At 46.4% G+C, this 21,299-nt stretch overlaps 1 protein-coding gene across 3 annotated transcripts; it reads left to right on the forward strand.

The window, feature by feature from the left end:
* Positions 1 to 113: 113 nt before the first annotated feature.
* TRIM54 (tripartite motif containing 54) lies at positions 114 to 21,284 on the forward strand. 3 transcript variants are annotated; one of them, XM_070379280.1, is made up of 9 exons: positions 114 to 620; positions 16,110 to 16,282; positions 16,791 to 16,962; positions 18,748 to 18,843; positions 19,541 to 19,774; positions 20,341 to 20,360; positions 20,477 to 20,601; positions 20,736 to 20,828; positions 21,132 to 21,284. In XM_070379280.1, exons 1-9 carry the CDS (start codon positions 453 to 455, stop codon positions 21,146 to 21,148), a joined length of 1,098 nt encoding a protein of 365 aa, XP_070235381.1. In that variant the 5' UTR covers positions 114 to 452; the 3' UTR covers positions 21,149 to 21,284. The 3 variants fall into 3 exon arrangements, with proteins under 3 accessions (XP_070235381.1, XP_070235382.1, XP_070235380.1); XM_070379279.1 differs by having other exon boundaries at positions 116 to 620; positions 20,338 to 20,360; XM_070379281.1 differs by lacking the exon at positions 18,748 to 18,843 and having other exon boundaries at positions 20,338 to 20,360.
* The last annotated feature ends 15 nt before the right edge of the window (positions 21,285 to 21,299 follow it).

Here is a 21,299-nt window from a genome sequence, read left to right on the forward strand (position 1 = left end):
TCGCCTTACAGGAGCTAAATCGGGAGTTGGAATGTCACACACACATGCCCCTTGTTCCCCACCCCCACGTTAAAAACTAATCTCCTCTCTGGGGAGTGAGAGACAAACAGTGCTGCCCACAGAGTGGACAAGAGGGGTTTGGGAAACAGAAGGAGAAGTTTCCAGGGACAGAGCCATTCAGGGAGAGAGGACGAGAAAAAGCTACGTGTGCCTGGCCAGGGTACAGAGCAGAAACTAAGGCGAGGCAGAGAAGTGTCTGAAAACAGCTATCTAAGGACAAGGCAAATTGTTTTGAGGAAGGGACAGGAGACGTAGAGCTGTTTCAGGAGTGAGCAACAGAAGGGAACACAAAGAGTCGGAAGACTGCCGAAAGTACACGAGGAAGGATCCAGAGGCAGTGAGAGAAGGCCGAGACCAGGGCCGAGGCCAGGGTAGGCACAGTCGCTGAGGGGATGAACTTCACGGTGGGTTTCAAGCCGCTGCTAGGGGATGCACACAGCATGGACAACCTGGAGAAGCAGCTCATTTGCCCCATCTGCCTGGAGATGTTCTCCAAACCGGTGGTGATCCTACCCTGCCAGCACAACCTGTGCCGCAAGTGCGCCAACGATGTCTTCCAGGTGGGCCGGGGCAGGGCTGGGGCAGGGCGGGCTGGTGAGAGGCTTGTCAGGTCAGTGCCAAGCGCCCAGAAGGTGATGGGAGGAAGGCGCCCCAAGGAGGCTGGTGGTGGCTGTCCTGGCTGAAGGGCAGAAGGAGAGCCAGGGGTCCTAGCAGATCCCAAAGTAAGCATGAGTCAGCAGCCGCTCTGCAGGCTGATGAGCATACAGCCTGTGCATGGACAGCCCTGGGATGCTGGTCTCTACAGAGAAAAGGAGACCCACATGGAAACTGGACAGGGAAGTGATCCTCTAACCAGGCTGTGTGACAGTCTGTGCTGTGACTCTGCATTCCAGCTTGGAGTTGAGATTTCAAGAACAATATGGAAAATCTGGAGAAAATAGCAATGAGATAATGAAACATTAAAAAGTGGACTGTGAGAAAGGTCCATGATGACAGTGACATTATTTGTATTTAAAGCAAAAGACTGAGCGCATCCATCTTGGGACGGGGGCAGGCAAAGTTAGTGGACAGAACACTGGGAATTCACCCCCACTAGAGGTGACACTTGTGTCCTTCCCCAGATTGGTGAGTCAAGAGACCTGCTGGTTAAAAGGGATCGAGGTCACTTAAGCAGGGAGAAGGCAGAGAATACATTTTACTTCCTCCAAATGGAACCAATTTTGGCTTGTGTGTGGTCACAGAGCAAAGCATAGCTAATCAAATTCACAGATCTCATTTTAGCTCCTGGTTTCAGAACTAAAAGCAGCACGTATCAGAATGTTTTATATAAGTGGGCTTGCTTTCTTGCCCCATGCCCTTGTGTAGGTTCTAGTAATCTCTAAAATGTAACAAAGATCAGGGAGAGTGAGGGATAAAGGCGCGTGCACACACACACACACACACACACACACACGTGTCCTTACCAATGAAGTAAAAGCTCAGAATAGACCAGAGCTGGCTGACTTAGTAGGCATGGCAGCGATAAGGAACATCATGAACATGCAGTCTTCATCTCTGTCAGAAATTATGGGGAAACGTGTTGAACACAGTGATATTTAACTTAACCAAGAGAATGCTTCCCTTTTAAGTTCTTTAGGGGCAGTATGTTTGGGGGAAAATAGTGGGCTGGCTAATTCAGGTCATTCTACAGCTGCGCCCACAGCCCACTGTTTGTTGTCTGCTGTCTTCGCTGAGCCCCATGGTCTCTCCTGCCATCTTCCCATCGAGGCCTTTTGCCATCTCCCATTCCTGTCAGTGTTCAAACCTGTCATTATTTGGCTCCAGACAACCTCAGAGCCAGTGGTTTTCCCTCTCTAGGGTCTGATCATCCCAGGCATTCAGTCATGTGCAACCCACCATCTTGGGTTTTCCCTTGGTCTGATTAACTCTGAACATCCTTCAGGCTGAGATGCCCAGAGGGGAATGACAGAAAGGTTTTGCCATCCCTTCTCATGAATTTGTAGTTAAACATTCTTTCATTAGAGCCTGAAATATGTGAAAGCAAAGAAAACTTTTGAAAGTGAAGGTAACATGTTCTCTAAAAAAAAAAAAAAGTGGTCAGAATATTAAAGTGCATGGCACACAGTATCACTGGGCAGAGGGATGCAGGGAGGAGTCCTATATATGGAGGCTAGAAGATGTTCTTCCCTGGGTCTGGAAGATCCCCTGGAGACGGAAATGGCAACCCACTCCAGTATTCTTGCCTGGAAAATCCCATGGACAGGGGAGCCTGGTGGGCTACAGTCCATAGGGTTGCAAGAGTCAGACACGACTTATTAACTAAACCACAACCAGAAGATGTTCAAGTCAGTTTTCTGTATCCAGACACACTGTTTTGGTTCCCTGAAGGTCTGGAATACTGATCTGAGCCCAGAGAGACTTGGGAATTGTTTGGGTCGAACCCTGTGCAGAATATTTGGGAGATAACATGGTTCCCGGGGCTTCGGGATGGTTCTGTGGATCTGGACTAATGTGTGTCTTTTGAAGTACAGGGCACCCCTGGCCCTCCAAGGAGAGGAGTGAAGCAGTTCATTTCCTTGCTGCTTTATTTGGGATGGCCTGGTGGGAGGCTGACCCAGTTCTTTGGCTGCACTTATGTATATACATCTCAGCAGACCTCCCTCTGAAAGATGAGCATATTTAGTTTTTTCACACATTGCCTCCACATTTTGACAACTCTAGGCATAATCAGATTGTCTGTTTTCTAAGTATGGGGACGAAAATAGGACTTCTATATCTTGAAACTACTTAGGAAGAACACACTTAGAACATTGCCTAGAAAGTTAATAGGACTTAGAAAAGTGATACCAGTATATTACACACCCACACACATATTTTTTTCCAACACTATAAGAATTTATATTATGAAAAGTGAATCTTCACCTTGGGCCCTCTCTAATTCCCTTCTCCAGATGGAAGTAGCCATTACCAACTTTCTTGGGTACCCTTGCAGGAATTTTCCATAGTTAGGTACACGTTTGTATGTGTGTGTGTATGTGTATGCACGCATTTAAATTTATCCTATACCTGCCTTGGTTTACTCTCTTGGCTGTCGTTCCATAGCCACACATTCCAACACGCACCTTCCTTTTTAATAGCTATATAGTGGTCCCTTGTCATGACTGAGCCACAGTCTATTTCACCCATGCTCTGAAACATTTAGATGATGCTCAGTGTTTTGCTGTCCTAAAAAAACTACTGTGATGGACAACAAAAAGGAATTTGGAAGGAGGAACTTCCCTGATGGTCCAGTGGCTAAGACTCGGCACTCCCAATGCAAGGGGCCTGCATTTGATCCCTGGTCAGGGAACAAGATCCCACATGCCACAACTAAGACCCATCACAACCAAATAATTTTTAAAATACTAAAAAAAAATTTAGTATTTGGAGGGATTGTGATCTTAAAACATCAGGTTATAAGAACTGACTCATTTGAAGAGACCCCGCTGCTGGGAAAGATTGAAGGTGAGAGGAGAAGGGGATGACAGAGGATGAGATGGTTGGATGGCATCACTGACTCAATGGACATGAGTTTGAATAAACTCTGGGAGTTGGTGCTGTATAGGGAGGCCTGGCATGCTGCAGTCAATGGGGTCACAAAGAGTCGGATGCAACTGAGCAACTGAACTGAGCATCAGGTTAACAAAAGAGGAAACAAAATTTTTGAGGTAATTACTTGCCAGTCCAGTGGTTAGGACTCCACTCTTTCACTGTTGAGGGCCTGGGTTCAATCCCTGGCTGGGGAATTAAGATCCCATGGTGGGACCAAAAAAAAAATTTTTTTTCATTGAAAATGTTGACGAGTATTAAAGGTTTGGGAGGAAATCATCCATAATCTCACCTTCTCCAATGCGATTGTTTTCATGTTTGCATATTATGCTTGTCTCTATACATATTTTTACATAGTTGCCATCACAATTTAACTCATTTTCTTTAGAGCTGTGATACAGTTCTCTTTCTCTCTCCCTCTCTCTCTGAATTTAAACAGAATAAAACACCAAAACACCACATTAACCCCCTTTAATTTCTCTCTTTCTCTTTCCCCACACTTGCACCCACTCAGCAACCAAGCATTTTGGCTAGGGGAAAGCTGTCGGTGTGGGAATTTGACATAAACATCTTCCCATGTGTTTCTGAATTTGTAAACTCTATTCCTTCCTAAACTGCTTTAAAACAGCCTGTGGTTTATTTTTATACCTGCCCCCACTTCACTGTGGGCACTTGTTTATGAGCTGCAACCTGTTGTAATTTAACAGACAACTAGAAGGCCTTATGAGAAGGTTGTTCAGAAACAGCTTTTCTGGAGGGTGTCCATGTAGGGAGAGAGTTACAGAGATGGGAATAGCAAGAAAGGGGCCTCCTCCTGTCATAAAGGGCAAACTGGGAAAGAAATGACCTCTTTTATTTCATCCCAAATTCAAGTTCCTTTTTTCTTTCTTTCTTTTTTTTTTAGTATTTAGGTTGCTTTGGATCTTAGTTGAAGCATGTGAGATCTTTCATTGTGGTGCACAGACTCCCCATTAGTGGTGCGCAGGCTCAGTGGTTGTGGTTTGCAGGGCTTAATTGCTCCATGGCGTGTGGGATCTTAGTTCCCTGACCAGGGATCAAACCCTTGACCCCTGCATCGCAAGGTGGATTCTTAACCACTGGACCACCAGGGAAGTCCCCCAAATTCCAGTTCTTTACAGTCTAATTGTTAGGGCTGCTGCCGTCAAGTACAGGCCAGCTGGTGAAAACCCTACACAGCCTTCCTCTTCAGCCACTTCCACCTGTCACTGAGGGCACTGAGATGTCCCTCCCCGGCCCAGACTTGGGCAGGTCTCTTTTATGGGAAATTGGTTGATTGAAATTTTATGAAGTATGTTAATCTTGTAGCCGGCTTAGGATCTTATTTGAGGAAAGAAACTGGATTTACTGGGAAACACAATCATAGACCGAGACTCAGCACTCCTGGGCTCTAGTCCTACCGGTTTCTTCCTTAATTGGCCATGACTGTAAAGCAGGTTGTTTCACTTCTTCAAGCCTGTTTACACACACATGGATAAAGAGGGGCTTTAAATTGCTGTTTAACATCCTTGTAATTCTAACAATCTGATTTCACAAACGGAAGAAACATCATCATATATTTCCATTCTTTCAGGACTTTGCATTCAGTTACTAGTTACTAGTGTCCTATCTTGGCTCACTCTTCTTTTTGTTTTGTTTCTTGTTTGTCCTGGCTGCACCACTGGCATGTGGGATCTAAGTTCCCCAACCAGGGATCAAACCCACGCCCCCTGTATTGGCAGCATGGCGTCTTAACTGCTGGACCGAGTAGGGAAGTCCCATGGCTCACTCTCCTGCTTACCAGTCCTCCTCTGAGCCAGCCTCTTTTCACAAATCCCTGTGTCATGCTCACTGCTAGGTTCTGTTGGGCAGAGCAAGCTCTCCCCTCAAAACCCCTCCCCCACCCACAACTCAGCTTTTGCTGCCTCCTGGATTCTTCTAAAGGTCTTCAACTTGCTTCAAATGTGTGGTCTTCTGCCCCTGTTTTCCCACAGTTTCTCTAGTATATTCTGAGGTTCTGTCTCAGAGGACCTGCACGGTCCACTATTCATCATTGGCCAGGCCAACAGTTTAGGGGAGATAGCTGCCAACAACCCTCCTTACGTCCTGGGCAAGTATCCCAAATCAGCATCACTCTGGGTAGCCAGGAAAGAGGGAAAAGATTCTGAGAGAAGTGTAGATTCAATAGAGGAACTGCATTCACAGAGCATCTTTGTAGATGGAATGTTTCCATTGGAGGCTGCAGACCATTACCAAAGAAATATAGCTTAAAAGAGAGACAGCTCATGGCTTTGGCAATGTTTCCCCCACCCAATTCCACACCCCACTTCCTACCTTCATAATAAAGGAAAGTGCTCAATTTCTAGATGTTAGTGAAAATAAAGATGTCATTTTTCCCATCAAGGTTCACAGAACCCTTGAATTCTACTCATCTGGGGAGCAGTGTCCCCCAGGTTTAAGTTCTGCAGCATCACAGGCACCAATGTCTTCCCAAGCACCAGCCTCGAAAGGTCTGAATTTTTTTTTCTCCCTCCTCTCGCTGGCAGCCCACTCACATCCACGCAATTGGCCAGATTCCACCTCTGGCATCCCTGGTCTTTGCAGGGTTTTCTGTTTCTGTCTGAGGGCAAGACGGTGACTTGCTTGTGACTTGCTTCTGATCTGTGTGTCTAGCCGGATGGAGGCGTGGGAGACCTTACTTCCCTGACCAAGGGCGCCCCCTGCAGTGGAAGCGCAGAGTCTTCACCACTGGACCACCAGGGAAGCCTGGGCCTTTACATCAGAAGCAATGGCCAGTCTTCTCTCCCGTTTATCCAAATCACTTCTGATTAATATTCACTCTGATTTTCTCTTGCAGTTTAGAAACTTGGCCTACAAAATTGAGTTCAGCTCTTTACCCTTGGATTAAAAACCCTCTAAGGTTTTACAATTTTTTTTTTTTAAAGCCCTTCATGGTAAAATCTACCTTTCAACTTCCCTCTGTCCCATGACTCCTCTATCTGTAATTTGAACTCCTCTAGTATCTTTGGTTTCCTAAAACTCTTTCTGATAACCATCTCCTGCTTCCTGTCTACCCTGTCTTCAAGTGGTATTTTCTTAAACACTTTCCTTAAACTAAGGGTTTTCCTTAAACTAAGGTGGTCCAGTGGTGAAGACTCTGCGCTTCCTCTGCAGGGGGCGCCCTTGGTCAGGGAAGTAAGATCTCCCACGCCTCCATCCGGCCAGATAGACACACAGTTCTTTTTTTTTTTAGATAAACCCTTTTATTTATTTATGCTTCTCCAGTTTGTTTAAAACAACAAGAACAACCCCCTTAACATAACTGACAACCCTTCTCCCCTTACCCTTCCTTGGGCTGAAGGGTAGTTAATGGGGAAATGGCCCCCAGGGATGAGGCTGAACATAAGAACCCCTTAGGGAGGTAATGGAGTGATGGAGCCTGAATTCCCCGCCCGGGAGATAGGGCAGGAAATGGCAACCCACTCCAGTGTTCTTGCCTGAAGAATCCCAGGGACGGGGGAGCCTGGTGGGCTGTCGTCTATGGGGTCAGACTTAGCAGCAGCAGCAGTGTATGACCTAGGGAGTAAACTAACATAGGTCTGCTAAGTATCTTTTCTCCTGTTAATGCTTCTGGCACTCTAATACCCCCTGTTCATTCACGGCAGGATTGTGCATTGTATTTTTAAAAAGTAAACATTTATTTCCCCAAACACGAGGTCCTTGTACAAAATTTCAAAATTATATTTTTTTAAAAAAGAAGGAAGGAATCACCCACAATTCTATCACTCAGTGGAAATTATTGCAAAAAATATTTAGTTTTTATTTTATGCATTTTATAAAGTAATTCATGGTTTATACAAAGAAATTTGGGAAATGTAGATGAATACAAATAAGAAATTTTAAAATCCTATAACTCCCATCACCCATTTCAAAATCTGGATCCTACTGTCTATATAGACTTAGATCCTGCTTTTTTCATGAGTCTCTCCCCATGTTAAGAACATGTTAAAGATAGTTGCATTGTAATACCATTGTAACTCATTTAGTCTTTACTATTAAATAACTGGGCTTCCCTGGTGGCTCAGGTGGTAAAGAATCTTCAGGCAGTTCGGGAGACCTGGGTTCGATCCCTGGGTCGGGAAGATCCCCTGGAGGAGGGCATGACAACCCACTCCAGTATTCTTGCCTGGAGAATCCCCATGGACAGAGGAGCCTGGCAGGCTGCAGTCTGTGGAGTCAGACACAACCGAAGCAACTAAGCATCAGCATTAAATAACCAGCATGTTAACTATCTGAAAAAACAATTTTACTGTTTATTCTGGTTAAAAAAATAATACAGGTGTGTTGTGAATTTTTTTTTGTGGCTGCGCTGGGGCTTAGTTGCAGCATGTGGGATCTAGTACCCTGACCAGGGATGGAACCCAGGTCCCCTGCATTAGGATCTTGGAGTCTTAGCCACTGGACCACCAGGGAGCTCCTGTATTATGTAAATTTTAAGCCTCATAAATAATATAAAATTATAGAATGTATAAATCCATCTAAACACACTAGGGCTATTTCAGAGAAGATGGGATTTCAAGAACTTTTAATATCAAACAGGAAGAGAGCATTCGAGGGACAGCTAGAAGGAGGCACAAATGAGAGATAGTGGATTCAAAACAGGGACATGGTGACCTGCAAGATGTGAGAGGAGAAGGTTGCTATAAAAACTAACAACTCCCTTCCCCCACACTGGTCAGTGTTCTTACCATATACATATCCATTAAGGCTCATTGCTCAGAGAACATCAGCCTTTGAATGGAGCTACTGCTAAGTACAAATCCTCTTTTTAGATCTGAGGAAATGTGAGCCATAAGAGAAATTGTTTTCCCAAGGTCATAAATGGCAAATCCCAAACCACATCTTCAGATCACTGCTACTTTCCCTATATCATCTTGCATTAAATGCTCTCAATTAAAATACAGAGATGCTACCAAGAGTGGGGAACAATTTTATCTGCATGTCTAGTACAGATGACTTTCTCAAGGTAGCCGCTTCGCATTTGCAAACTGTTTAGGACAGAAGACATACAAGTTTTGATTAGGGGAGGGAGTTAGGAAAGGGTTAGAGCAAATGTCTCAAACTTCATTCTCTGTCATCTTCCTGATTTTTGCCAAAACTGTATACGCCATTTGTACTATGCTTAAGTATTTCTACTTAAAAGAACTCACTTTGGGGACTTCTGTGGTGATTCAGACCCAGAGCTCCCAATGCAGGGATTCCTTGGTCAGGGAACTATATCTTGCAGGTACCAAGAACCTGCATGCCCCAAACAAGATCTGGTACAGTCAAATAAATAACTCTGTAAAAAAGAACTCACCTTCAAAGATGAAATATTTATAATTCTAAATGACAAAATCCACAAAAAAGCACCAGTTTTATAGGCTGGTTATTTTTTTCTAATATAGATTAAGGTAAACACGTAAGAGGGCTTCCCTGGTGTCTCAGTGGTAAAGAATCTGCCTGCCATTGCAGGTTCAATCCCTGGGTTGGGAAGATCCTCTGGAGAAGGAAATGCCAACCCATTCCAGAATTCTTGCCTGAAAAATCCCATGGACAGAGGAGTCTGTTGGGCTACAGTCCATGGGGTCACAAAAGAGTCAGACACGACTTAGCGACTAAATAACAAACACCTAAGGAATTCATATGTCCATCCCTGTGCCTCCTGAAATCTTCATACCTGTCCTCAGTATGTACACCACATTTTGGGAAACAATGCACACTTGGGTAGCACAGTGAGGGAGTCTGAGCTACATAAGCTAGCAACATGTCATGCCATGAGCCAGAAGCCTCCAAAAGTCCAAAAGAAAAACTTTACTGTTTATTAGTAGTCAAGTTTAGCTCTAGTACCCAAGGACACATATACACACGTATGTGTCTATATATATATATACACACACACATATACGCTTCAGGGTCTACTCTAGCAAAGGAAGTTGGATGTGGAGTTGGGTAGGGGAAACATTGCTGAAGCCATTACAAAAAGGAAGAGGTGCCCTCGAGGTTAGGTGGAAAGTCAACGGGAGGTAGAATATGGCAGGAGGAGTTGAGCTGTGGAAGAGGGGAGGACTCTGGGACCCAGGGATGAGTGGCAAATCTGGGCTCAGCTGTGGCATCTACTCCAGGGAGCAGCACCAGCCTGTGGCCAGAGAGGAGTAACCCTCCCCCTTGCCTGCCCTGCGTGCTCTCCAGCTTCCAAGAAAGGTGCTCTTCAAACAGGAGACTGAGGTTGACCGCTTAAGCATTAATTGCTTCTCAGAGCCCCTGGTCCTGGGAGAATAGTTTAGCCAGGATTAGCCAGTGGGATGAGCCACCAAGGAAATTTCTCTGGCAGGTGTGGAAGTGGTGATGAGGCACCATGCCTCGCCAGCCCACCTCAGGTCAATCTCTGGGGTGAGTCCTCACTGTGGGGAATCTGAAGTAGGACCCTTGACCAAGATAACCCAACAAGTCTTGATTACTTTTTCTTCTCTTTTGTAGCACTGTGGTAAAGTAAAATATTTACTGTCTTAACCATTCTTAAATGTGCAGTTCAGTGGCATTAAGAATATTCACGTTGTTGTTCAGCCATCACCACTATCCATCCCAGAACTCTCATCATCCCCCAAATGAAAACTCCGTACCTATTAAATAATAACTCCTCATTTCCCTTCTCCCAACCCAACCCCTGACAACCACCCTTCTATCTCTGTGAGTTTGACCGTTCTAGGTACCTCATATAAGAAGGGTCATACAGTATTTGTCCTTTTGTAACTGGTTCTTCTTTAATCAGGGAGACTATGCTTTCTTCTTAAGTGAACAATGCAAAGAAATAGAGGGAAACAGTAGAATGGGAAAGACTAGAGATCTCTTCAAGAAAATTGGAGATACCAAGGGAACATTTCATGCAAAGATGGGCACAATAAAAGACAGAAACAGCAAGGACCTAGAAGAAGCAGAAGAGATTACGAAGAGACGGCAAGAATACACAGAAGAACTATACAAAAAAGGTCTTAATGCCCCGGATAACCACAATGGTTTGGTCACTCACCTAGAGCCAGACATCCTGGAGTGTGAAGTCAGGTGGGTCTTAGGAAGCATTACTATGAACAAAACTAGTAGAAGTGACAGAGTTCCAGCTAAGCAATCGAAAATCCTAAAATATGATGCTGTGAAAGTGCTGTACTCAATATGCCAGCAAGTTTGGAAAGTTAGCAGTGGCCACAGGACTAAAAAAGGTCAGTTTTAATTCCAGTCCCAAAGAAAGGTGATGCCAAAGAACGTTCCAAGAAGCGCACAGTTCTATTACTAGCAAGGTAGTGCTCAAAATCCTTCAAGCTAGGCTTCAACAGTACATGAACTGAGAACTTCCAGATGTACAAGCTGGATTTAGTAAAGGCAGAGGAACCAGAGATCAAATTGCCAACATCCATTGGACACAGTACAAGCAAGGGAATTACAAAAAAACATCTACTTCTGCTTCATTGTCTACACTAAAGCCCTTGACTGTGTGGATCACAACAAACTATGGAAAATTCTTAAAGAGATGGGAATATAAGACCACCTTACCTGCCTCCTGAGAAATCTGTATGCAGGTCAAGAAGCAACAGTTAGAACTGGACATGGAACAATGGACTGGTTCAAAATTGGGAAAGGAGTACATCAAGGCTGTATATTGTCACCCTACTTATTTAACTTATATGCAGACTATATCATGTGAAATGCTGGACTGGATGAAGCACAAGCTGGAATCAAGATTGCTGGGGAAAATAGCAACAATCTCACATATGCAGATGATACCACACTAATGGCAGAAAGTGAAGAGGAACTAAACAGCCTCTTGATGAGGGTAAAAGAGGAGAGTGAAAAACCTGGCTTAAAACTCAACATTTGAAAAACAAAGATCATGGCATCCGGTCTCATAACTTCACGGCAAATAGATGGGTGGGAAATGGAAACAGTGACAGATTTTATTTTCTTAGGCTCCAAAATCACTGCAGATGGTAACTGCAGCCATGAAATTAAAAAACGCTTGCTTCTTGGAAGAAAAGCTATGACAAACCTAGACAGCATATTAACAGCAGAGACATCACTTTGCTGACAAAGTTCTGTTTAGCCAAAGCTATGATTTTTCCACTAGTCATGTACGGATTTGAGAGTTGTTTTCATTTCTTTAATTGAAATTGAACTGTTTGTTGAAGCAGTTCTTCCAGAAGGTATCTTTGTCCCTTGTTCATCATGCTTTCTTTTCCATTTCCTTTTTGGATTATCTTGGCTTGCATCTCCTGTTGCATCTCCTCTGTTTATCAGTCTTCTTTAAATAGGGGTAGCTTTATCTGGTACTGAGGGTAAATTCGTCACTCAGCCCTGTTGACCTTGGCTTCCTTCCAAAAGCAGACTGGCTCTCTGACTGTTGCCATTGGTTTGTAATCTCTGTTTACCTCTTTGGCTTCTTGGATGACTAGAGGGGTATGACCTGGATTAGTAGGCAGTTGAGTGTCTCAGTTTGGTTATGTTGCCTCAGAATATTTTTCACACGAGTCTGATGAATTATGATGAATTATCTACCATGGGGGCATGTGTAGCCATGGGAGGAGTTCTCCTGTGAGATTTGAACTATCTCTCCACAGACAAGAAGGTCACTCTGGTTGCCAGCTAGTACTCTGTGGCACACGGGGTTTTGGTATGATGAGTCATCTTCTGTTTATTTCTGTTGAAATAACTTCAATCCACAGTTGCACAGTTGACTTTTAGGCTGTCCTCTCTTTCCTATGTGAAAGGTTCCTATATGAAAGGATGATGCTTGGTCCTTCATGACTCTTTCACTAAAACACTTCACCTAAGGCTCAGAGAGAAAAATGTTAGCTTTGGGCATCATTCTTCAACGGACCTAAATTTTATTGTATCTGACAATGTAGTATAATGATTATTCTGAGTATAATGATTACTCTGACCCTGAGGTCAGAGTGCCTGAGTTCAGATATTGATTTTGCCACCAACTGGCTGATGACCATGTGGAGATTTATTAAACTTTTCTGGGCTACAATTTCCCGTCTTTGAAATGGAGCTAATGATATGAAATGAATTGAATACAAATAAAAGGATTTAGAGCAAAGCCTGGCATAAACTAAGTGTTCAATAGGTGTTAGACTTGTATATTTCTTACAATATTTCTTGTAGTCCAGGTTAGAGGGTAAATGTTCATCTCCTCCACCATCTTTTTAAAAAAATATTTATTTATTTATTTGGCTGCTCTGAGTCTTAGCTGCAGCACACAGGATCATTCAATCTTTGCTGGGGCATGTGGGATCTAGTTCCCTGACCAGGGATGGAACCTGGCCCCTGCATTGGGAGCTCAGAGTCTTAGCCACTGGACCACCAGGGAAGTCCCTTTTCCACCATCTTTACAAGGAATTCTTGAGGGTTAAATTCAAGAATGTGTGGAAAACCCCTAGCACAGTGCTTGACATGTAATAGGTCCTCAAAACATGTGCTGACTGTTAAATAATGAGTATGGAGGAAGGGTGCATTGTGAGGGGCAGAGGTTAGCAGAAGCTTTAGGAGTCTGTCTTTGCTCTGGGCCAAGACTTTAGAATATGCCCCCTGGAATTCCCTGGTAGTCCAGTGGTTAAGAATCCACCTGCCAATGCAAGGGACACGAGTTGGATTCCTGATCTGGGAAAATTCCACATGCCACAGGGCAACTAGGCCCATGCTCCACAACTATTGAGCCTGTGCCCTAGAGCCTTCGAGCTGCAACTACTGAAGCCATGCACATACAGCCTGTGCTCTGCAAGAGAAGCCACTGAAATGAGAAGACCACACCACAACCAAGAGTGCTCTGCCCTCCGCAACTAGAGAAAACCCAAGTGCAGCAGTGAAGACCAAGCACAGCCAAAAGTAAAATAAAATAATTTAATTATATACAAAATAATACGCCCCCTTTCCTCCCACTCAGACACCAAGCATATTTAAATGCTTGCCACCAGCAAATCAAAGAGAAGTAAGATTCCAGGAGTTTGCAGGTTTAGAGTTTTCCTAACACCACCTTGCTCACTTGGATTCTAAATACTGAAAGATAATTGTATCAAGCAAACAAAAGCCCAGCGATCTCACACTTTAACACAGTCTTTAAGCTAAACTTAACAATATTCATACAATTCCAGTTACTAAGAAGGATTTATGTTTATTTACCCAAACACAGCCTTGGGATAATCTCAAGCTAACCTTTTTTAGCTTTATGATGGGCTAAAGTGTTAACTTCTTATAATTTTCAAGAGATCCCGCCAAGGGTTTCCCTCAAGGCTCAGTGGTAAAGAATCTGCTGGCCAATGCAGGAGACTCGGGTTCAATCCCTGGTCCAGGAAGATCTCACGTGCTTCTGAGCAACTAAGCCCATGCGCACAGCTACTGAGCCTGTGCTCTAGATCCCGGGAGCCACACCTACTGAAGCCCAAGCACTCTAGAGCCTGTGCTCTGCAACAAGAGAGGCTTCTGCAATGAGAAGCCTGTGCATTACAACTAGCGAGTAGCCCCTCTTGCCACAACTAGAGAAAAACCTGCACAGCAACAGAGACCCAGCAAATCCCAAAATAAATAGATTAAAAAAAAAAATCCCGCCAAAATGTGATAAGGATTTGGAGAAGTTTATAGAGCCCAACTGTGGGAAATACATGTAAACACACAAAGTCACAGATGACTACCCTCTCCATCACTCTCTAGGAGTGTTCTTCCAGTCAATTAGGATTAGGTTCAGCTGTAAAAGACAGAAAACCAAAAATAACAGTGACTTCAAGTAGGTAAAACTTTTTTTCTCTCCAGTGAAAGTGGGCAGTCCAGTTCTGCCTCATCAGAGACTCCTTTTATCTTGCCATTCTCAGCATGTGGCTACTGCATGGCTCTAGACGGCTGCTTCAGCATATGCCATTTCATCTTCATTCCAGTCAGCAGGAAGGAGAAAAGAGGAGAAGTAGGGCATGCCTTTCACGTTGAAGATACTTCCTAGAAATTGCACAAAACATTTCTATCTATATCCCATTGGCCAGAACACAGTCACCTCGTCACACCCAGCTGGAAGGGAGGCTTTGTTGCATGGTCTTTATTCTGTGTGTCTTACTAAAAATCTAGGGTCTCTATTACTGAAGAAGAAGAAGTGAATATTGAGGAACAACAAGCAGTCTCCACCAGTCTTTCATCTCTACTTCTCCCCCCAGATCGATTCTTTCTCTTCCCTGAAGACCAGGCTTCTCTATTCACAGTGTCTGACCCCTCACACTGCCCACTTGTACAGATTTCGGGATGGCCACAATGTCGGCTCTTAGCTCAACTCCACAGCTCTTTTTTCAGTTCAAAAGCTGCACCTGGTCTAGTCACCTCAGCCTCTGTGTCTCCATTCCGATTTCCTAGAGAGAAAAACTGATTGGTCCTATTGGGTCAGGTGATCGATCACTTCCTCAATTCTGAGCCAACCCTCTGTGGCCTCAGCCATGGCAGGGCTCTCCTTTTTAGGACGGGATGGAGCAGGTCCTCTCAGGGGTATAAATGGGAGGAACTGTTGATCCCATCTGGTGAGTCCTCCTTCCAAGCTTCCTCCTGTCGTAACACCCAGCCCACTGGATGGAGTTGTGAGTTTGCTCTTCCTGAGGGCAGGGATAGTCATCTTTTCCCCAGAGCCTAGCAATTACCTGGCACACTCAATATTTGTGGTAGAGTGAATAATCCAGTCTAGTCCTTAATTGTGCAGAGGCTGAATGCTTGCCCAGACATGCACAGTAGGGCACTACAGGAGCAGCATGAGAACCCAGGAGCCCTGCTTCCCTGTGCCTGGAGAGATTTCCCTGGATTATCTGGCTCTATGTGTCTGCTCTCTTGTTCAGCATTTGTCTCTGTGCCCCTGCCCGGGGTTGCAAAGAATCTCCCCCACACATGGCCCACAAGAGCCCTAGGCTGGAGGCTATTGGCTGCACCACTCAGAGACCATTTCCCTTCTCGGTCTTCCTGCTGAGGTCAATGTCTCCCCACAGCCCCAAGCTGGGCCCCTTTGAGGAGGTCTTGTCCTGACAAGGCCTGATCAAGCTAGGCTCTGGATGCAGCGACACTCAAAGGGGTGGGCTGAGTAACGAGACAAATGTGGGAGAGATTTCCATGGCCACCCACCTGGGGCTGCTCTCAGAGGAGCGCCCAGCCGTAGAAAAGAGTGGGTGGGAACTTCCTTGGCGGTCCAGTGGTTAAGACTATGTGCTCCCAGTGCATGGGACACAGGTTCAATCCCTGCTTGGGGAACTAAGACCCCACATGCCATGCAGCACACCATGGCCAAAAAAAAAGAGCTGCTGCCTCCCCCTCCATCACTGTCCTACTCCCCAGCCCCTGTGACTTTCCTTCCCACCCCCTCCAGTTCCCCCATAACTCACTGGGCCCTCCTGTCATGCTCTCTGCACCCACAGGCCTCGAACCCTCTGTGGCAGTCCCGGAGCTCCACCACCGTGTCTTCGGGGGGCCGTTTCCGCTGCCCATCTTGCAGGCACGAGGTGGTCCTGGACCGACATGGCGTCTACGGCCTGCAGCGGAACCTGCTGGTGGAGAACATTATCGACATTTACAAGCAGGAGTCCTCCCGGTGAGCTGTTAGGGTCTCATTTCTCTAAAGTGCAGGGCCTGGGACATAGCCAGGGAGCCCATCAGGGCCAGCAGGGAGAAGCTGAAACAGTCAACCTGCCCCTTCAGTTTAGTGACGAGAGGAGTGGACCTGAGAGGAGGAGGGACTTGCCGCCAGCTCGGCAGGTCGCCAGCTCAGGTGGCCTCTGATTCCTGGCCAGCGCTTCCCCCTCTTCACCTGGGGGTGCTGGCCATCCATCAGCAAGGTCCTCGTCAACCCTCCATGACCTCCCTCCCTGTGGGACTTCCTGCCGCCTGGAGTAGAAACTACTCTTGGATCTAGGCCTCCTGTACCCTGTACATAGCTCTGTCCCTCAAGTGAAGAGGAAGTCACCCACCTGCCCAGCCACAGCAGCAGGTGTCGGGGCACAGAGGGTGGCAGGGGCTGGTGGAGGCTGAAGAAAAAGTGCTCAGGGGGCCTCACACGCTTGCCCCCCCTGCCTGCTCCCACACTGCCCGCCTCCCCACAGGCCACTGCATTCCAAGGCTGAGCAGCACCTCATGTGTGAGGAGCATGAAGATGAGAAGATCAATATCTACTGTCTGAGCTGTGAAGTGCCCACCTGCTCTCTCTGCAAGGTCTTTGGTGCCCACAAGGACTGTGAGGTGGCCCCACTGCCCACCATTTACAAACGCCAGAAGGTATCAAGCAGCAGAGGGAGCAAGCATGGGGGGGTGGGGGTGGGGACACAGGATGGGATCTCAAACTGCAGCCTCTTACTCCACTTGACTTCAAAGGCAGGCAGATCAGGGCTGAAGTCCCAGCTCAGTGTGTGACCTTGGGTAAGTCACTTGAGCTCTCTGACCCTGACATTCTTCCTCTCTTGTAAAATGGGGATGAAAATGCTTACACTTGAGAGTTATAAGGATCATACGAGAAATGGATGCAGTATGGTGAACTCTCAAGGCCATCTCACTGTCATATAAGTAGATTCTACATAAAACATTAAAAATAAAGGGACTCCTCTGGAGGTCTGGTGTTTAAGCTTCCAATGCAGGGGGCACTGGTTCAATCCCTGGTTGGGGAACCAAGATTCCACATGCCATGCAGTATGGCCAAAAAAAGAAATTAATCAGTTAATTTTTTAAAAATAATTGAAAAAATAAAATAAAAATTAAATTGATAGACAGGTAGAAAGTAAAGGAAAGCTCCAAGTGTGGGTAGGGAGAGAAGGAGGGGGAGTGAGATGTGAACAGAACCCTGAATGATAAGCATGGGAAAGGCAGGATTTCCCACAGGGCAAATTATTACTGAACTAGACAGATGAGACTATGCCTACAAACTCCTGAAACTTGGGGGACCTACAACAAAGACCCCCAAGGATCACAGGATACACTGGAATCCCAGGAATCCCTAAAGTAATCAGTTGTGCCACCTGGCTTTTGACAAAAGCAAATGCAAATTCTGCCTGATGGAAAAACCCTCAATTTAGGCCTTGGGTTTTTCTTAGATTAAGATCAACATAAGATGGGCTCACGATTGAAGATACACAAAGAAACGTACTCATGAGTGAAGGCAGCAGAAACAATATTTTCAGATTTAGACCCTCAAAAAATTAAGATACTAGAATTATTAAAGAATGTAAAGTCAGCTTTGTATAAAATGCTTTAAAAATGGAATTTAAAAATAAGCAATAATAGACTATCAAAAGTGCAGATTTGACGAAGAACCGAACAGAGCTTTTAGAAATGAAAATATAATTGTAGAAAACAAAACATTCAAGGGATGAATTAAATGACAACTTTCTCTCAGTAAGAGAGGACTAGGGATTCCCTGGCTGTCCAGTGGTTAGCACTCTGTGCTTTTGCTCTCGAGGGCCTGAGTTGGGGAACTAAGATGCCACAAGCCACACAGCATGGCCAGAAAAAAAAAATTTTTTTTTCACATAAAAAATTTTTAAAAAGGAAAGAGAGGACTGAAAAAATAGCTTAGAATATAGCACTGGGAGATCAGGAGGTTGGGAATGAGAAGGTCTAACATATTAGATATATGATTAGATATATCTGATACTCTAGATATATTAGATACTCTGATTAGATATCAGAGTCCCAGAATGAGAGAATAAAGAGAATGGAGAAGAGGCAATATTATCTTAATGGATAATCCTGAAGACCTTTTCAAAATTGATGGAAGATAAAGCATGCAGCCCAGTGCCTGGCATTTGGTGGATATTTGGTGAATGTCTCTTCCTCACTTGGTGGTGGAGGACTTCCTCTCTCCACTTCCTTCCAGAATTTATAGAATGTGCTTCCAAACTTCTTGAATGGTTCCAAACTCTCTAGATCTCTGTCAGAGTTGCCCTGAGGATGCCCTGATGGTGGTAGTGGAGGGGACAGTCCTCTCCTGGGTAGCCCTGGCCAGGGAGGGAGGAGCTTAGCTCCAGACCAGGTCCTCCAGCCCTGAGTGCTAGCCTCTGTGTGTGGCAGAGTGAGCTCAGCGATGGCATCGCGATGCTGGTGGCCGGCAATGACCGTGTGCAAGCAGTGATCACACAGATGGAGGAGGTGTGCCAGACCATCGAGGTGAGCCTGGAAAGGGAGGGAGGGAAAGTTGCTGGGCTACTGGAGGTAAATCACAAATAGTAGAATGTGCTTACCCAGGCTGCTAGGTATGAATCCCAGCTCTGTCCTCCTCTGTGACTTTGGTCCAGTGACTTAAGTTCTCAGTGTTTGGGTTTGCTTGTTTTTAACTACGTAAAAGAGTGATGATGAGAATGATATGATGGTTACCTCCATGGATCTTTTTGAGAATTAAGTGAGATAATACAAATAAAAACCAGAGTCAGAGAATTCGGCAGCAGCGCTCATGAAACTTTAAATATATAGTGTTGTTTTCTGAGAGAGTAGATCTTAAAAGTTCCCATCACAGGGAAACATTTTTGTCCACTATGTATGGTGCTGGATGTTAACTAGACATATTGTGGTGATCAGTTCACAATATACACAAATATTGGATCATTATTTTGTACACCTGAAGCTAATATGTTATATTTCAATTAAACCTCAACAAAGTATATATCAGTATTATTACTGAAAAGATCTGGGAACCAGCAGCCCTTGGGTGGAGTCTGGTCTCTGCCACTAATTTGTGGTTGTAATTGACAGGTCACATCTCTTCTTGGTTCCTCGTGACGTCCATTAAGTGGGGAGTGGGACAAGGCTACAAGTAGCCTGGTACTCTCCCAGCTATGAGGTCTCATCCTTACTCCCGGTTTTTCAGGAAAACAGCCGGAGGCAGAAGCAGTTGCTGAACCAGAGGTTTGAGGGCCTGTGTGCAGTACTGGAGGAGCGGAAGGGTGAGCTGCTGCAGGCGCTGGCCCGGGAGCAGGAGGAGAAGCTGCAGCGAGTCAGGGGCCTCATCCGCCAGTACGGAGACCACCTGGAGGCCTCCTCTAAGCTGGTGGAGTCTGCCATCCAGTCCATGGAGGAGCCGCAGATGGCGCTCTACCTGCAGGTGGGCCCTGGGGGGAGGGGGGCGGGCAGTGGCAGGCCACCTAGTGGCTGGAGTGGGGGCCTTTGCACTGGGATCAGATCAGATCAGTCACTCAGTCGTGTCCGACTCTTTGCGACCCCATGAATCGCAGCACGCCAGGCCTCCCTGGCCATCACCAACTCCCGGAGTTCACTCAGACTCACGTCCATCGAGTCAGCGATGCCATCCAGCCATCTCATCCTCTGTCGTCCCTTTCTCCTCTTGCCCCCAATCCCTCCCAGCATCAGAATCTTTTCCAATGAGTCAACTCTTCGCATGAGGGTGGCCAAAGTACTGGAGTTTCAGCTTTAGCATCATTCCTTCCAAAGAAATCCCAGGGCTGATGGGAAGCCAGGTTCAAGTCTTACCTCTGGCTCCTACTTGCCCCATGGCTTTGGGCAAGTCACCCTCTCTATCCATTTTTTTCCTTAACAAATTGGGACATGCATCCCCCCCTAACCCGCAGGATAGTGGTGGGCATCAGAAATGGGATATTGCCGGAGGTTGGCACAGTGCTTAATCTCACCCTCCTTTCTTCCCTGCAGCAGGCCAAGGAGTTGATCAATAAGTGAGTAGGTGGAGCGGGAAGGGAGAGGAAGGGGTGGGCGGGGACTCCACTGGCAAGGGTGGGAAGCGGGGGCAGTGGTGCTGGGAGTCTCCAGCTGAGCCTCTGGGCTGCTGCAGGGTCGGGACGATGTCGAAGGTGGAGCTGGCTGGCCGGCCAGAGCCGGGCTATGAAAGAATGGATCAATTCACCGTGAGCGTGGAGCATGTGGCAGAAATGCTGAGGACCATCGACTTCCAGCCAGGTGAGGAAGCCAGGATCGGAGGGAGCGGCCGGCCACTAGGACTGGGCGTCCAGACCCTCTGGGTCGGGGAGGGATAGGGGTAAGACGGCCAGAGAATAAGGGACCCCAGCTCACCCAGCCTTCTCCTGGCCTAGGCACTTCTGGGGAGGAAGAGGATGAGGAGGTCGCGGTAGAAGGGGAAGAGGGCAACGCAGGACCAGAGGAAGAGCGGACCGATGGGCGGGAAAGTGAGTGTGGACATCGGCGGGGCCTGGCGGGGACCCCCTTCCACCGTCGGGCCATTGTACTCTCAGGGGCATCAGGGATCGCTTGGAGCCCCTACTCCCAACCTCAACCAGGAGGGGCGCGCCCCCTAGCGCGCCGGCCGAAGTACAACTTTCTTTAACACTATCCGTCTCTCTGGGCTGGTGGGAGAGCGGGTTAGGTGGGGAAGTGGATGAGAAACCCTCCTGCCTAGAGAAACAAGTGAGCTGGGCTTCGGAATTGCCTTGTTTCTTGGGAGCGCCCGCCCACTGAGCTTGCTTTCCCAGGCACAGGCCAGCACTGACTCGCTCCTGTTGCGGATCCTGCGCACCTGGGTCCTGGCGCTCGGATGGTAAACGACCTGAGCAGAGACCACCGTACCACCCAACCCGGCGCCCCGCCGCGGGGGAGGGGCTCAATAAAGAGCTAATGCGTCCCGACCCGCAGCTCCTTTC

The sequence above is a fragment of the Bos mutus genome, chromosome 11, assembly GCF_027580195.1.
Source record: "Bos mutus isolate GX-2022 chromosome 11, NWIPB_WYAK_1.1, whole genome shotgun sequence".
NCBI classification, from domain to species: Eukaryota; Metazoa; Chordata; class Mammalia; order Artiodactyla; family Bovidae; genus Bos; species Bos mutus.

Bases quoted from the DNA above. Each gene is read 5' to 3' on its own strand.
- TRIM54 (XM_070379279.1), top strand. From the start codon at position 453: ATGAACTTCACGGTGGGTTTCAAGCCGCTGCTAGGGGATGCACACAGC. The intron at 621-16,109 runs GTGGGCCGGGGC...CTGCACCCACAG, and splicing joins GCGCCAACGATGTCTTCCAG to GCCTCGAACCCTCTGTGGCA. The intron at 20,602-20,735 runs GTGAGGAAGCCA...CTCCTGGCCTAG, and splicing joins GACCATCGACTTCCAGCCAG to GCACTTCTGGGGAGGAAGAG.